Source organism: Drosophila willistoni (genome assembly GCF_018902025.1).
Source record: "Drosophila willistoni isolate 14030-0811.24 chromosome 2L unlocalized genomic scaffold, UCI_dwil_1.1 Seg72.1, whole genome shotgun sequence".
Lineage (NCBI taxonomy): Eukaryota > Metazoa > Arthropoda > Insecta > Diptera > Drosophilidae > Drosophila > Drosophila willistoni.
This window is the reverse complement of record NW_025814049.1, coordinates 3,411,077-3,429,815: the sequence shown is the minus strand read 5'-3', so window position 1 is coordinate 3,429,815 and position 18,739 is coordinate 3,411,077. Positions and strand designations below refer to the sequence as shown.

General features: G+C 34.2%; 2 protein-coding genes across 2 annotated transcripts; both read left to right on the top strand.

Annotated features, from left to right (window-relative positions):
- The first annotated feature begins 8,953 nt into the window (after window positions 1-8,953).
- Window positions 8,954-10,441, top strand: LOC6646130 (skin secretory protein xP2). Its single transcript, XM_023177816.2, has 2 exons — window positions 8,954-9,248; window positions 9,317-10,441. Exons 1-2 carry the CDS (start codon window positions 9,246-9,248, stop codon window positions 10,304-10,306), a joined length of 993 nt encoding a protein of 330 aa, XP_023033584.1. The 5' UTR covers window positions 8,954-9,245; the 3' UTR covers window positions 10,307-10,441.
- A 6,795-nt stretch (window positions 10,442-17,236) lies between these two features.
- On the top strand, window positions 17,237-18,123 carry LOC6646131 (cyclin-dependent kinase inhibitor 1C). The gene is made up of 2 exons (XM_002068686.4): window positions 17,237-17,278; window positions 17,608-18,123. Exons 1-2 carry the CDS (start codon window positions 17,237-17,239, stop codon window positions 18,121-18,123), a joined length of 558 nt encoding a protein of 185 aa, XP_002068722.4.
- Window positions 18,124-18,739: the final 616 nt, after the last annotated feature.

Here is an 18,739-nt window from a genome sequence, read left to right as displayed (position 1 = left end):
AAGAAAGGGACTAATAAAAATGCTAAATGACTTTCGCAGCACCATATGATGTGGCTTAGTCATTAAAATGAATGAATCAAGAAACGTAAATAGTATTCATTGCAACTTCTTTTCAATGGTTTTTGGTCATCAAGCATAGCCGTTAAATTTATTGTCTTTAATATTCAATAATATAAATGATGTTATTTGAAATAGAAGATTCAGACACTTTAAACTAATGAGACTTAAAATAAATACATATTATGTTCTGTTTCAGAAGATAAAAACTACTTTTAAAACGAAAACAATGGAAACAATTTTTGCCTATCATTTTTTTTTTTTTTTTTTGCTGTGCTTAATTTAATATTGAAAATGAACTTCTGTTTTGTGTCCAACGATTTTTATCGGATAGGAAAACGATGCTCTATTAACTGGTTAATTGTATTGTACAATATTCTGATCGAAAACAAATTATTTTGCACTTTTTAGGCCACACATCAATTATGTTGGGTGCCAATAGGGGTAAGAGGATGTGGACGGACAAATTCTGGGCCTGGACCGGGCCAACGAAAACTAATTGGTGGAAAATGAAGTTTGGGCGCAAATTGAAATGCAATCGAGGCAAAAGCGGATTATTGAAAAACTTTTATGATTGAATTTTGCACAGGGTTGGCTGCAGCCCCCGGAATCCTTCCCCCAAAAACCTACCACACAACGCAACACACAAAAAACAAAAAACAAAAGTAGACTCTGCCATTGTGCATGTGAGTGAACATGTGTGTGTGAGTGTAAAGGGTGTGCAAGTGGGGAGTGGCAACAACGGCATGGGAAGACAAAAAAAAAAAAAAAATCGCCTTACTTACTTTCGCTATAAAAAATAAATATGCAATAAAACAAAACGACAACAGGGCCGACATATGCGTTATTGTGTTCCACTACCTTCCCCACCCCTCTGCCATTCCCTTCCCAACGGAAATATTTGCCTAGAAAACGAAGACATGAAAGCTTAAAAAATATATATAGCGCATTTGGCAAGACACAGAACAGAACAAAAATAACAATCCTTATGGTATGGAGGTACGTAAGGCGAAACGAAACCAAACCGAAACCAAAACTGAACCGAAACCGTAGAAAGACGAAGGCATTTCTAAATGGCAGTAGCAGGCCGAGCAAGACAGTGGGAAAATAGAGAGGGAGTGAGGGATTGGTCGGAGGACATTTGTAAGCGGGACAACAGGGCGTATTGTTATACTAAATTGCGCTCTCAGCTGGCGCACGACTTGACTGCATCATCATCTTCTTTTTCTTCTTTGGCATTTTTGGCATTTGGCATGCATCACAATTGGGGTATGAGAAAGCGGAGGAGGTCTCTGTCTCAGTTTATGAAGCATATGTTATTTCGCTCCTCTTACTGCACCCCTTTAACATTAGATGGCAATCATAAAAAAAAAAAAAAAAAAAACAGAAGAACTTTTATTCCTTGTAGTATTTACAGTACTCGAAGTATTGTATTCCCTAGGCAAATCACTGCAGTCAGATTTGCTCGATGGCTATAAGGCAAATCGTTTGGCATTTGTTTTGATTTGCAATGATTTCAAGAAACCAAAAGCAAAAGAAGCGCGACATGAGACAAAATGTCAGGCCATGTCATATGATATATGTCATGTGCGATATTTTTAGCCAATAAATGAATGGCAAAAAGAAACAATTGAAGAACTTTGAGTGTTCTTTTAGTTTTATTTGATGGATGGCGCACACAAATCATTCGAAATCTATGTTTCCTTGGTTAAATATTTTAGCATTAGAATTTTAAAACGTAAACAAAGAAATTTAAACTAAAACTTTAATCAGATTCTCATATTTAATTATTGGTATTATTACAAATATTCACGGTTCGATTTAAATTTATGAATTAACATGATTTTTCTAAAAGTTAAAATGTACGATATCAATTTAAATGCCTATTAATAAAATTAAAATTGAATTCTCCATCGATCTTGGGAGTCAACTATTCATATTTTACAGTCAACTTTAATCTCATAGATCTAGCCATGGATCTATATCTAGCGGTTTTAATTCCCGAATAATTTGTAAGTATTGTCATTTTGAAACTAAAATTAAAAAACCTTCAAACTCGAATGAGAAAAATTGAATAAATATTTAAAGACATGCTAAAATCATGATATTGTAAATGAATACTACAATTTCATCATCTAGAGAGTCAAAGAGTCCCAAAAAATTCTGATGGTCTTTTTCGCTTGTCTAGATAGTTTAATATTGGGGTCATAACTAACAACAAAAAAAATAATGAAATTATGGCGTTAATTTATTTAAAGAGGCATCACATTAGTTCATCTATTTGAATTGTGTGAATTGTTTTATTAAGTAAAGCAAAGAAATTTAAAAACTGACTTTTAAAACCAAATAATAAAAGTTACTGCAAATCCCAATATTCTTAGAGATTTCTGTTGGTTACTAACATTTTAAATATTTCTGGTTGATTATAAAAAAAAATCTCGTCTAGAAAACAACTAGTCCGAATAGTTTTTAAAATAACATGAGTTTATTTAAACTGTGCAACAAAGAAGGTTTTAAATCTTAGCCAGCCCAAAAGGTGGGCAGATTATCTGTTTGACTGTATAGGCCACAAGAACTTTCATCATCTATCATCAGCAAACATTCTTTGGACATAGAAAAAAGTGGGTATCTTAAAAATTTCGACTAACAAATGATCAAGTTCGCAGTTTATACATACATATGTATATAAATATAACATTGTCATACACTGCTGAGAAATTGAGAATTGTTTGTTAAAACACTAAATTGAAATTTGTCTATCAATCTATTACAGCACACAGCATTTTGACCTGACCTAAACACTGACCCTTTTAAGCAGCTTAAGTGAACTACCAACAAACGGTGTCGCTGCTTCTTCCTATGATAGTGAAAGTTTCTTATCATAATTTACAAGACAATTAGCCAGACGCTCTCTCTGTGTGCTTTCCGCTACTCTTTGGGTATTGGAAAAAAACTTTGTCTATGTTGTTTTAGTTGCCAGGAGAGCTACTTAAAGTTTAGAGCCCGTCGAGCCCGGCCCCTTCCATCCCAAATATACAATGCCAGACAATAATTAGCCAAATTTATTGTAATTAGACGCACACGCACGCCGCAACCAGACACAGGACCATATCAACTTAAGGAACTAAAGGAACTGCTAGCGACCAAAACATTTGTACATATGTGACCAGAGTCGAAGTAATTATTATCATTAGACCAAGACCATGCACATACGTATACCGTTGACTCCTTCTCATCACCTGGGTTTCTATGCCTCCTACTCCTTGTGGTCCTTTTCCCTTTTGGCAGATCCTTGTGGCAGGGTTGTCACATGTGTTGCGTAGCGAGTTGAGACAGCATTTAATTGCACAAAGCTTCTTTTGCTCTTAGAGAGTTTTTAAATAATTTAGTTGTGTCGTAAGCCGGCCAGAACAAGACTGTGTGTGTGTGTGTGTGTGTGTGTATAAGTGTGAGTGTCAAAGGCATATGGTGTAATGCAGTCGAGTCACGTCACATAAAAGTAGCTCGCTAATTTTTCTACCTTTTTTTTTTGGTGGCTCAAAAAGTTTTTCTTTCACTGCAATGCGCTGCAAAAAGAAAATTTTTCATTTTGTTTTTTGTTTTATTTTTAACTTTTCAAGTTTAAAATTCGCTTTGTGAGCTTAAATTGTGATAAAAAAGAAATGCTATTTTTTGAGTGACAAGAAAGCGGTACAGTAATCACACACACACATACACACACACACACAACAAATCGACGATAGTGCAACATGGCGAGTGGCTCACGTTTTCGTTGGTAAACTTTATTATTTCGTGTTAAAAGTAAATAAACTTAGCTCTGTTAAGTGAAATACAAAGAGTCCTACAGAATGGGTGGATACCACCTTTACATTGTTTGTCCTTTGTGGTGATGTCTCCCATCCTCCCATACTGTGTCAGCCAGTCCAAATTGAAATTGGACATTAGATGTCTCCACACACATATCCCTTCAGTGAGGGAGGTGTGTGCAGAAAATGGCAACTGCTGTTGTCGCCGCGGCTGGTGACAACTTCAACTTCAACAACAACAACAACATCAGCAACTCCTGTGGTATGCCCACAACCAAGAACACACACACTCTCATTGTGAATGACAACGCTCTAGTACGTGATTTCATTTCCGTTTTGCGTTTTCCACTCGTAACTTGACTCCATTCTCGTTTGCTTTTCCAAAAGCGCACTTTGAATGCCAAAACAACAAAAATAAACTAAAGTACAAAAAAAAAAAAAATAAAACCAACAAGACAAAACTGTGTCTAAGTAGTATATAACAACAGTTAGAAATGCAAAAGTATATCAAGTAAATGCATTTAACCTATAAGAAATCCATTTTAAAATCAACTACTTTCCGTTCATGGTAAAGTCGTTTTCGACAACCATTTCAGCTTGTCTCTAAAGCTGTTAATAAAGTCTAAGGGCCCAATCTGAAAATAAGTCAATATCGCAAATTATTCTTATCTTTATCTTTGTTATCTAAGGTGTTAATTTGAAAATTTTGTCATTCATTCTTTCATGCAGTAGGATTGTTTATTTTTTATCGATAGAGTGTAAAAAATTTAAAGAAATTTGGGTTTGAAATCATACAATTGTGAAACTAGACAACGATTCATTCTTAGCTAAGGACAAGGCGTTTCTCCAGTTTAATGAAATATTAAAAATATGAACTTTTAATTTGCAAATCAAAAGCCGATCCTTAACGATTTGATGCTTACGTATCCAAATATAAAATTGCGACTTGTTATGTATTGCCAATCAATTTAAAAAGTCCTTTTTAATCTGGAAGCTATGCAGATACTTTGAAAAAACTTTTCATTTCATGCTCTGGCATTTGAGTTTACATCTTACATGTTTGCAAAAACTTTTGTAAAAGCAAGAAACTAAGTATTATTATTTACCCATATAGTGTTTACAAACTTAAAACATGAAAAGTGAACCTTTCGACTGAAATAAATTCAATCAGCTTTAATTCTGTTGAATGTGGTTGGTATGTAGATATAATAAACAGTCACTAAAAGGTCTAAAAACATTTAAACTTATGGTCTGGAACTGTAATTTTTAAGCTTCAAAAAGTCCTGAAAAATCCCTCGATGGCACTGTTGAAGTGAAATAGAACAATGAAAGTTTTTCAGTGGTAATATTTGGTATTATTTCATGTATTTATCAAAAGAAAGATAATAAAAGTATATTTATGAAAAGTAACTGGGTGTTTCAAAATATTTTTACCTCCAAATAATGTTTCCAAGGTTCTGTCACTATTTTCGGTACGTTTTTCTGTTTAATTTGAATTACTAATAATGTAATTTAACCATCAACAATTTACATATATTTTAAGTTCAGACAATTAAATATATTTTGATTGAATTTAAATTATAGTCAAACGTAAATATAATGACTTTTTCGACTATACTTAAATATGCAATATGTCTACCATTATAAATATGTTAATGATCGAACAATCAGTATCATTTGATTCATCAATTAACTACTTTGTTGGCCATTTATCATATCTTTTACATTTCATCGAATCCATTACAAAAATTGATTTCAAAAAAATGTAAAAAACAGAAGCTAATACTTATTTAAAGCTAAACTTATTTTATAACAATCAAATTGAAATAAATGTAAGATTTTCTAAATTTGATCAGTTTTCCTTAGTGTTTGTTTTTTTTTTTTTGTTTGGGAAAACATTAAACCTTGAAATATTGTAACTAAAAGTAAACAAAATAAAACTAAACATATTATAAAATATAAGCTTAACTTAATTTTAATTCTGGTTTATTCCAAATACTTTTTCGACCCATATGCTGCTAAAGAAAACTAATTATCATAACCTTTCAAAAGTGAGCATTGAATTCTAATCTTTATATGATCGATGATCATTTTTGGAACCAAGATCAAAATGATTATGATAAAAGCGTGAAATATGTAAATCAAAACGATGGGAATTACCAAATTTCATAACCGAACTATTATAATATTCTTCGTTCCAGAGTTTGACGTCAAAATAAACTGGTTAAATATTCGAGAACTATGTAAATAATAATTAATTAATATCAACATATAAATTGTTTATCTTTACGAGACCATCTTAATTTTAGACTAATGAAGCAAGACCAAAAATAAACATAAAAGACAAGAAAAGAGTTGTCTAAACGACTCAACAAAAAAGTTGTAATACCAAAAAAAAAAAAAAAAGAAAAAATAAATTCAAAGTCAAGGCCAATGAAAAACAAAAAATAAAAACAACAACACCTAATTTCATTAGCTATTCAATGGGATGCCAAGACAAGAAAAACGATAAGATCAACGTGATTTTTATGGAGACTTAATGTAAGTTAAACAAGAGAAACAACAAATAAGAATAATTATGCGGATAAGTTGTTGATTTTGTTGTTGTTTTTTTTTTGTGTTTTTTTTTCCCAAAAATAAAACAAAAGAAAAAGCAAAGAAAACTGGGCCACAAACCACGCCAAAGCCAAGTTAACGGAAGCTATTGGAAACGCGTTTCTGCCATGCAAATTACTTGGAGGCTCACAGACCAAGACCCACACCGGGTTATAATCATCGTCACCATTTGCATAGTAAAAGATAAGCAAATTCAGAAATTCGACTCTCTGAAGATTTGATGATGCCAGATGAAAACTAAAATAAATAAAAAACAGCAAAAAAAAAAAAAAAAAAAAAATATGAATACAACAATTTTTAATGGTTGTATTTTGTTTTTTGTTTTACTTTTTTCCTACATGAATGTTATTAAGCTTAAAACCTGTTTACACCACCCAGAGTGAGTGAAGATATATCCACCGATTCTGACTAATAAATTTTCTAAATATGTGTTAGGTACTTATAAGATCTTATCATATCTCGGCATGCGAAATAGTAAGCGAAAATTTGTGTTTGCAATTTAGCAGAGCAAAGTGAGAAAACAAATTAAAACATTTGCCATAAATTTTACGCCAGCATGAGGAACTAATTTATTAGACACATTTTGTTTGCACCAAACAAGAGTTATAAAAAAAAATATATACATATATAAAAAAAAAAAAATAAAAACATAGCCAAAAAAAAAAAATTAATATTAATTTTTTTTTTCTCTCTCTCTCTCTCTCTCTCTCGTGCTTTGATTCTTTAACGGACCCAAAAACCATACCCAATCAAAGATGACATAACCTTGACGTAGAGTTCAAATCGAACCTTTTTATAGCCAGACCCATATTTTTGGTTTTTGCGTTAAATGGAACTGGTTTTTATTGGTTGTAGCAAAAAGGCATAGGCCAAGGGACCAGGCCAACATTAGATCATCAAAAAAAGAGATAACAAAATTTACAGTTTCACCATAAATTTTTTTTAGTGGGCGAGATGTGAGACAAAAGAGTTTGATTTGATGCCAACCAAGACACAAGAAGGTTGAATTAATTTTGTGATTTTTAACTTCTTCTTCTTCTTCTTCTTTAGTTTTACCAACTTGTGGCATATAAATTTGCTAACAAAAGTATATAATCATAGAATAATCTAACAAAATTTAACCAGTTTTTCAGTTTTTATTGATGGTAAATTTCCGGCTACACATTCAGACATTTGTCAAAACAATAAACTAAACGATTTACTTATACCCCTTACTATATACTATAACTATTTATTTATTGCCTTACTAACAATGATTTTTTTGGTGACTTATGAGAATTATGTGATTCTACTAATAAAACTTCCTATGAATAGTGATGTGAAAAATGTTGATTATTTAATATTTTGCAAAAATTTATTTCACGTTATTTAATTTAACAATATCCTATAAGATATTTTTGAAAAAAAACAATTGAAAAGACTTTTTTAATTTAGATTTAAACAATTACGATTTGTTAACTTGTCTTTAAGCCACTCTTTATTTATGTTGGCATCTTATTTTCAAGTCAGTCTACAATTAAAAATCTGCTTTGCTTTCCCAAAGAACAATTCAGATCCACATCTAAATCTTAAGATTCTAGAATTTCTCACACACTTTGACTTTAAAACACATTTCTATACTTTCTCAGCTGAATGATTAGCTCGTAAGTGAACGAGAATCTTTGCCAATCAGAAGCCAATTTTTTACGACTAAGTTATTCCCGCTAATTGATTTTTGAATATTGTCCAACTGGAAAAGTAATTTAAAAGATCACGCTGAGAGTTTTTATTACGTCACTTTAACAAGTGTGGGAATGCGAAAAAAAGCAAACAAAGCAGAACAATTTATCTAATCTGTTCTACTTAGACATACTTATTAGTCTAGATCTCTATAAAATGGATTTCTTACAACAAAATTACCAATGTTTTAATTAAAATTGAAATTTGAGAAACAGGCCTAACGAAAGAAGTTAGAGTTAATTTTTTGAATCGCTCCGAAAGTAAAGTAAAGTTAGGAAAAGCTTTCAATTTTAGTTCTTACAATTAGTTAGAAAATTAAGAATTGTTAAAAATATATTCCATTAGAGATATTAAAATCTAAGCTCTAGCTAAAACTTTAGAACTTTACTCATGTTCAATAAAAATTCTTTCAACTTGAAATACTCTGACATACTATGACATATTAGGTAGAAGATACTTAGAAGTAGAATAAAAAATATGAACTAATGCAGAGACGACACTTCTTTGATAGATTTTAGCCAGATGTCAGATTAATGCAACATTCAAATCAATTTCAATGGCATAAATTAAGACTGGTTAACGAGATGGTGAAAAAAATAATCATAGACGAAATCCAATCAACCAATTAAAAGTAGTTTTAATTCAACGATAACGAAATGCTACTTGATTTTTATTTTTTTTTTTTTTTAATTTTGATGGCCCCCAAAAACAAAAAAATACATACATAAATAATAATAAAAAAAAAAAAAAAAAAACATGAATACACATACATATTTAACGTTATTTGGAATAGTCTTAGTTATCCATATTCAATATTCAGATTACGAGCTACGTCAACCATTATGGCAGGGCAAGTCTTCGGCCGCTTCTTCGCATATTATCATGGAGCCGGACTTCAGGTTTTGTTTATTATTTTTTCTGACGCTTTGCAGAACTTCACCCAAGAGCAGAGCACTGTATATAAATAGTTAAGTCGGCGCGAATCAACAGACAGAAGCGCTTTCGAACGCCTTTGGAGTAGAAGCAGAAGAGTTTGTTGCAGCAAAAATGGTAAGTGCCTCGGATGCCAAAATATCTCTATTAACAAAAAGGATTAATATTTTACAAAATTTCTATAGAAATTCCTGGTTATTGCCGTTGCCTTTTTGGCCTGCGCCTATGGCGATGTCTCCCATTTGGGTTATGACTATTCACCACCAGCACCGGTTTACCAACCAGCACCTCAAATCCACTATGAAGCACCTGCACCCATCTCTATCCCGGCTCCTGCTCCAGTTCACATTCCCGCTCCTGCCCCCGCACCAGTGGTTATCCCCGCACCAGCCCCCGCTCCAGTTGTGATCCCAGCTCCAGCTCCAGTGAACACTTACATTCCACCTGCACCAGTCCATTACGAGGCTCCCGCTCCAGTTCACATTCCCGCTCCTGCCCCCGCACCAGTGGTTATCCCCGCACCAGCCCCCGTGCACATTCCCGCACCAGCCCCCGCACCAGTGCACATTCCCGCCCCCGCCCCCGCTCCAGTTGTGATCCCAGCTCCAGCTCCAGTGAACACTTACATTCCACCAGCACCAGTCCATTACGAGGCTCCCGCTCCAGTTCACATTCCCGCTCCTGCCCCAGCACCAGTTGTGATCCCTGCCCCTGCTCCAGCCCCCGTGCACATTCCCGCACCAGCCCCCGCACCAGTGCACATTCCCGCCCCCGCTCCAGTTGTGATCCCCGCTCCTGCGCCAGTTAAGACCTACATTCCTCCCGCACCCGTTCAGCATGTGCATGTTGAGGCTCCCGCCCCAGCTCCTGTGTACCACGCCCCAGCTCCTGCTCCAGTGTACCACGCCCCAGCTCCTGCTCCAGTGTACCACTCTGCACCAGCTCCCGCTCCAGTGTACCACTCTGCACCAGCTCCCGCTCCAGTGTACCACTCTGCACCAGCTCCCGCCCCAGTGTACCACGCCCCAGCACCTGTGGTCCACTCTGCCCCGGCTCCAGCTCCTGTCTACCAGTCGACCAGCAGCCTGCAAGCTCTCGAGGAGATCGAACCCGTTTCCGCTGATGGTTACCGTTACAAGACCGTCCGTCGTCGCGTCTACCGTCACCGTTTCTAAGTTATTCCCACAAGGAAAAACCAAAATACTTTAATATTTTCCTAAAGAATTTCCCATGGAATTTCTTAAGACAAAAATCGAACCCCTACGAAAAAAATTAAATTTTGATTGTTGAAAAAAAAAGCACATCCAATTGCCATTGAATTATCAAATTGTTTTCCAATCATAGCAAATCACATGAGAAATGAAGCCTGTAAAGTCTAACTAGCCGAAATTTAAATACACTAACAAAAAAGACTTGTATATAAAAAAACTCAGAGTCCAAAAGTTGGTGAACAGGAGAAAAACTGGCCATGCACAAAGATAAGTTATTTCATTTGTAAGTTCTTAGTGTAAGAGTTATAATAGTTTATTATTTTCTCAGCTTTTATATCAATTTACAATATTTAATGTTTTTCTAAAATGCACGTCTGGTCGCTGCCAGCTTTTCAGAACGGAAGAAGGTATCAGCGTTGTCTCTTTTAAAAGTCATCGATATCACAGCGTTGATATCGATATAACTTAATTGCTACATAATACAGGTTATCGCTTATACAATAGGGTTCATTTATATATGTATTGGATTAACGTTATTATTAAAGTAAGTAAATAAGTATTATATACATACGTAGACCAGGCGATTTATATGTAGCCTACTACATAACATTATATTTATATATTTAGGATATTAGAGCAAAATATTCCGTTCACAATCAGAAGACCACAAAAAAAAAAAAAAAACAAATTAGAGAAAAGTGAAGCAATTGTAGTTCGTTCTACCTTTCGGTATTCCACTCTTAAAGTTGTAAATTTATGAAACCAAAGAACCAGGCACTCGTTCGTTTCGCCTTGGTCTTGGAGAAATCAACTAGTCCAGCAATAGACAGACAAGGAGTTGCAACCAAAGTGACCTCCCCAAGGAATCGTCCATCGTCATTCCATGCACTATGCACACATCCATAGCCCAAACCATTCAGGCAACCATTTATCACAAAATTTATGGCCTGGAATGAGCTTTGATGATGTGGAAATTTTTTCTCGTTAGATTCAAAAGTTTTTCGTCCCACTTAAATCGATCGAAGCAGCGCCAGTAGAAATTGGCCTCATCATCATCATCTGAAGGAGGTAAAGAAAACCGCTGACCACTTGTGGCTGAAGGACTACTTTCCAGACCTCCACCCATCAGGAATCCGTGTACATGATGTTTGGAATCCAAATTAACAAGAAAATGCTGGCGACAGACTCTGCTGCTTTTCTTTTTTTACGATTTGATTAGGGAAATGTCTGGCTTTGGTTGCCGTCAGTCAGGGGGAAAGCTAGCCACAAATACCGCACACACTCACACACACACACACACACAAAATAAAAAGAAAAACCAATATACTAAAATTAATTATGTAATTAAAGCAAATATTTTTTTTCTTGTTGTTATTGCTACTTTATTGTACTAGCTTATATTGTTAATTGCATTTTGGTCGTATATTGGCAGCTCAATTAAAATGAATTTAAATGCATTCTCCCTTTTGATAGGAAAATCTTTGCCCCTTTTGCCTACATTTACTACATTTTTCGACAGCCAATTACAACTTGTTATGGAATATTGACCACACACACACACACACACACACACAGAGACAGAGAGAAAAGCACCCACATAGTTAGTAACTAATCAGTTGTGATTAGTTGTGTGGCATTTCAATGGTTTTCAAATTGATTCCCACAGAGAAAACAAATGACAGAATAAATTAGATAAGGTAAACAAAAATGTAAATTAAAATTTATAAGAAATTATAAAAACTGTGCTTTCATAAACATTTTAAGTCAATAAAACTTAAATTCCATATTTTTATTTTCCAACTTTTTCACAACTAACGATTTATTCTTATTTTCGATGAATGATGGAAAAAAACTAAAAGTGGTTCTATTATCAAATATAAATGAAAATTTAGGCAACACAATTAAATAATGGAACCGGTTCGATAATGTTGAAAAAAAAAAAATATCTTTAAATAACATTAAAATTCATTTTACTTAAATATTTCTTAGTTTAAGCAAAAGGCGGAAACCAAATTGAGAAAATAAAAAGTAAATAAATCGAAATTTGACAGTTAAAAGTCACAAATTACCCAGTTCTAAAGATTTTTTATATATGTATGTATGTATATGTATGTATACATACTAAATATAGACAGTGTCGGATTTAGCTTAAATACTAATTTTTGTATATTCACCAAAGATGGATTTGGTCGTTAGACAAAATTTATTAGAATTTCATATTTAATCATTCAATTTCATGTAACAAATTAAGTTGGGCCAAAAAGGATAACAGAAAGGACTATATTTGTGGTTAATCTTTGCTTAACAGGTAAGTGGCGGATCTGTAACTGTGAAATGAGGGAAAATTGTTTTAAAAGCAATCGAAAAGTTTTTTTTTTAAACATGAAAATAAATTTTCTAAAAATAAGCCTCGAATCAATCGTTTTAAACTTTAAAAAATTTTTCGCACCGGACAATGAAACAAAAGTGTTGGGCAAAATACGAGTATAGATATTAGTGTTGGGTAACGCCGCGGCGCTTGGAAGTGAACATTTTTCGAGTAAGTAAGTAAACTCGTTCGTCAAAATGAGTTGTTTGGTCCAGAACCAATTAACTGTAAAACTCGGCATTTGACAACACTATATCAGTAGCGGATCTGGGAAATGCCTAATTTTGCCCCCTAGCGTATGCATCATATGCATAATTAGATTTTTAAAGCGTATCAAAAAATTCGGAAAACTCTTAATTGCGTAAAGTCACAAGGTTTACTGAAGAAAACAAAATATTTATCCGGCCAATTGCTTACTTAAAGGGGAGCAGTTTACTCCAATTTCACAGCCCTAGTTTTTTGTTTTAACCAACACTATTTCAAAAAATGTGTAATACAAAAGATTTGATATTTCTATATAAATTCTTTAACTATTTACTTAAATTCTTTCAAATGAAAACTAGAAGATCTAACACAATTTTATATCTTTAATTTTATGTTAACTACTAACACTATTATTAATATTCTTGGCTTTAAGTTTTTCAGCATTTTCATTGCACTAATCCACATGAAACGATTAGTGGGCAGACAATCTGCCGTCATTTTGCTCGACAATTTTCAGCCTCATTGCATTGCGTTCAATGGGGAAAAACGAGCGAGGTAGCGAAAAAGAAATGAAATTGCAAACAATTGACAGTTGGTTGCATTTTCCAACCGCACTTAATTAGCAGTTAATGATGCCTGATTAACACGCATTATGGGCATTCGAGGTGATACCCACACCGGCAAGCAATTCAGGCCGAAACCCATCACCTGTCGCAATCAATGTAATACGACGCTTTTAGGCGGCGAATGGTTTACAAAAATAATCACAGACAGCGCCAAAAAGTATGCAAGCAAACAGGAACAAAAGTGAAAACGTTAAAAATTGATGCCTGAAATCCATGCCAAGCCAATGCAACTTTAAATCGAAGGGAGAGATCTTTTGGCAAAAATTGACAGTATCTGCGTAATTATATCGTCCAGTTTCCCAATACGATGTGAGAAGGGGAAACGGGGCAGATGTGTAACTGAAATATGCAAACGTTGACTGGCTCCATTTATTTTTACTGTTACTGCATATTGGGGCCAAGAGTTTTTGACGGGAAGGGGGTCAGAAGAGTACGTGAAGAGAGACGCGGCCAACGAAATCGAGCGAAACAGGCGCGAAAATAATCGTTAGCCTAGACAGGTGGGTTGTCGCCTCGCCTAGCCGGCAGTTGCACTTCATTTGCAGCATTAATTTGTCGCCCGTTGATTTATCTTGTGAAAAAATATATGTATATACATATACACAGACTAAATGTACATACATACATACACACGTTGGTACGTTCCAACGACGCGACGTTGGCGAATGAATTTATGAGTCTCTGGCTTTGGGTTTGGGTTTATGTTGGCCGGACGGCAATGGCCAACGAATCGACTTGTAGTGAGGGCCAGTGGGGGTATTAAAAAAAAAAAAAAAAAAAACCGTGTGTATTTAAAATCGATTGTTAAGCATTGTCAGCTGTTGTTTCAAGTTGGTCATGTCAAAATAAATATATCTAGCCAACAATGGTTATTTGCTTGCAGTTTCTTTTTTTTTTTTTTTTGATTGGTATAAAAATAAAATCAATAATTTAGTGTTTTTTTTTCTTTTTTTTTTTTGCTAAACACATATTTATACTTAGTTTAGCCATATATACATATGTAGATAAACTATGGAAAGGTCTTTATATATTTATGTAGTTATGCAAATCATTTGAATGCGAAATCGTTGCGTTCGAAGCGCGTGTCTTGAGTGAACACCAAATAAATATATAATTCAGTTCGAGTTTTTTTTTTTTTAGAGTTTGATCAACGTCTGCTGTTAGTAATGATAGAGCCTTGAGGGTTAATGAACTTTAAATCGTTTTTGAACATACAAATAAATTTGTTGACTTTAAATTCATCAAAAAACAAAACATTTTTCAACACTGTTTTGTTTTATTTCGAAAACGCCCCTCCACCAAATTCTACAGAAATCACTTTTGACAGCAAATCCCTATCGAAATATGAAGGGAATAAATAGTTTTAGAAATAAACTTTGATTATTTTTATATCACAATTGCTTTAATTTTTTTTATACTTATCTAAATTATTGATTGACGAGAACGTCTTTGAAAAAATCAAGCGTTTCTGATTTCATAATTGTTTAGCAACCATCCCAAAAAAGTTTCCAAGTGCTGAATAAAACCCTCAAAATAGTTTACAAAACAAAATCGCAATAAAAAATTAAATTAAATTGGCTAATAAGTTAAACATAAAAAAATGAATATGTGTATATTCGAAAGCATAGTTTATATTTCATTCCATAGAAATCTCGAGAATTTACTTGTAATCAAAACATGTTCACTATGTATACACAAAGCAATTTTCGTAACGAAATTTTATTTCTGCTTCTGTCAGTTTTTCAACATTTTCATCCCCATCATCGAAGGGTGTTCTCTCTCTATCAGTAGCTATAACCCGTCAACTATTAACGGGTAAACAACTAAATTACGTATACGCAACGTTGCATGACCACCAAAACCATTGTTCACATAAAGATACATAGGACAACAACCACAAAAGCGAAAGAACAAAACTAAAATGCATTTTGCCATTTCACTTTATTGGTGCTACGAAAAACAAAAACTAAATAATAGAATTGTCAAAATAAAAAAGGGGTTAAGTGCTTGTTTGCATAGCTTTTCGTTTTGTTCTTGTGAAATTCAACAAAAATTAAATCACAGTGTCGCGACATGTCGCCCGAAAGTCTCCATTTGATTTTCAACTACTTTTTCATTTTGTATTTTTTTTTTTTCGTTTTTTGTACTTTTGGCAACGCCATTTTCATTAGCAATTTGTGTAATTAAAACACAAGTGAAACGAAAAGTGTTGTCCTCGAAATTTGAGTGGATTTCCTGGCTCGCAATATCCCAACATTTGGCACCCACCACTCAACTTGTGTCAACGTGCCTGATAAATTACTCGAATGGTTACCGACTTGCTGGCGTCATGTTAAACTTTTGACCTGCGGAACTTCTACGCATATGAAATTTGATTAGTACAGATGTATACTGCCTCCTCCTACGTCTCTTAACCTTTTCCCCCCGAACTCAACTCTCATCAAAACCAAATCAAGCGGATTAATGAACTTGCTCACACACTCTAGACACAACTACTAAAGTTGTAGGCTGTAGACTAGTTCAAAAAGTTGACCAGATGCTTTGTCACTGTCGTTGTCTTTTTTTATTTTTAGTTCGATTCGATACACTAAATATTTTTATGCAAATGAAATTTAAATTAAAACAATGGCAACAACAAACAAGTACAAGAGACATTTGCCGAAGATTCACTTTTGGTTGAGTTACAGCGACTTTTGAAAACGCTTTAAAAAATATTAAATATAAAGAAAATTCATATTTGAAATCAACAATGGAAATCAATATCGAATTTGAATTATAGAATGAGCTGAAATAAGATTCACTCTCACAACATTCAAGCGAAACGAAAAATGATTTGAATAAGTATCAAAATTAGTTACTATGGTTGAAATGCACTCGAATTTCAAACTTTATCATGGTACATTTTTGGGTTACTAATTTTAAGCTTATTTTAAAGACTTTCATTTATTAACACATTTCTAGTATGTGGCCCATTGGGCTCATTGGCTAGTCCAATCCATTATTTTGTTATTGTCGAGTTGAAGTCCCGTGAAATCTGGGCCTTCGATGGAGCATTACCAAAAGGTACTTCCGTCGGGGTTAATGGAAATTAGTATTTGGTAAACATATTTCATATAGCTGAACACCTTTCACCAATTTTGTTCACTTGGTCAGTTCCACATAAACTTTTTGAGTTTCATTTTAATAATGATATCTTAAGCACTCTAGATAGATTTGTTTTTATATATAGTGAACTTAAAGAACATTTTAAAGAGGACATGTTCAGTTGATCAGTTTTGAGTGCAATCATCTTTTTGTTCACTCTGTCAAACTAATGAAACTGAAAAATCATAATAAAGAGTTAAACTTTTTTAATATTTATGAACCTTTTTACTTGATTGTTAAAAAGTTTTGTAAAAAAGAAGGAAAAGATTTTATCGCTTTAAATGGTTTCTTAACTTCTTGTTGTATAGTTGCTTGAAGAAAGACTCTAGACAATAAGAGTATATCTTTAATACTTATAAAAAAAGCAGTTATATACATATTTAGACGTTTTAAAGCTTTTCAATCATTACTCTAAAATTTCGGTTAATTAACGATGATTTAAGGAAATATCTAGTCTAATGTCTAACAAATAAAAGTTCATTTGAGGAAGACTAAAAAAAAAATTCAATTGAAAAATCAACTTTATACTGTTGAATATTTAAGTGACTTGCTATGTCTATGATCCCCATTTACCCTTACCTAATACCCTACAATGTAAATATATCTATTTAAACATCCATCGTCGTTTTGTTTCTTTGGCCATTAAATTCTGGTTTCTGGCATTTTAAAAGCCTATAATTTCCGGACTTCTTTTAATTTTGTCGTTTGTTTTTCTCGTCTATGGTTTGCCTACTGTTTGGCTTGTGTTTTGTTTTTTTTGCACCGCGCCCAGATTTTGGTATAAATACGCTTCATTTGATCTGTCCCTGGTATACTAGAAAATAAATCGTTCCAAGTAACATCTAAAAAATGGTTAGTTCAGGCCACACAAATAACTCCATTGAACAATTGAGCCAGAGGATTAATTTTCGTTTTTCTTGCAGAAATTCCTTGTTGTTGCCTTCGCCCTTTTGGCTGTTGCCCACGCACAGTACAACTATGCTCCAGTGGAGATCCCAGCACCAGCTCCTCTGCCCGTTAAAGTGGCCCCAGCTCCAGTGCCAGTGAACACCTACATTCCCCCAGCACCTGCACCAGTTCCAGTCGCCGCCCCCGTAAAGGTTGCACCTGCTCCAGTGCCCGTGGCTGCTCCTGTCAACTCTTACATTCCTCCAGCTGCTCCAGTTCATCATGTCCATGTTGAGGCTCCTGCACCAGCACCAATCAAAATCGAAGAGCCTGTCCCAGCTCCCGTCAACTCTTACATTCCTCCTGCTGCTCCCGTCCATGTTCATGTTGAGGCTCCAGTCGCTGCTCCTGCCCCCGTCAAGGTTGCGCCAGCACCTGCCCCAGTCCCAGTTTTGGCCCCACAGCCCGTTTTGGAGGAAATTGAACCCGTTTCCGCCGATGGTTACCGTTACAAGACCATCCGTCGTCGTGTCGTCCGTCGTCGTTACTAGAAACCTATTCTGAGCCTTTCATCAAGCTCAAACATTTCGAATTTACGACAGCAACAAGTGAAGTTTATGGAATAAAAAAACGAAACATATCTTAAGCATATTTCTCGTGAAAGCTCATTAATAGGAAAAGGGGGTAGGACCAGAGGAAGAGATGAAACTTTAGAAGAATTTGGTCTTACGAATTATAAACGAAATCTCTTTTAAGGAGTGATACTGGAATGAAAAATAGCAACTTGAATGACATTTTCCGAATTTTATTGATAGAACTTGTTCATTTATCTTTATCCTACCTTAATGACAGGTTTTTGTCAAAGGTTTTGACTGAATTAGTCTTTCCATTGTTACTCTAGAATAGGCTTTCTTTCAATTAGTTTCTGTAGTGTTCCTTGAAATATTAATTCATTTCTTAATTTGATTTGGATTAGTTTGTTTAATATGTACTTTATTTTGTTTATCTAGACCTTAATTTAAACGAGTAACTTTTAAAATCCGTTTACCCAGAGAACATGTATTTTTCTCAATACTTTATTTTTTAAGGAAGAAGATAATTATTATTGGTTTTTTCTTTAAAGATATTTGGATTATTGTCATTCCATTGCTTACATAGATGAATACA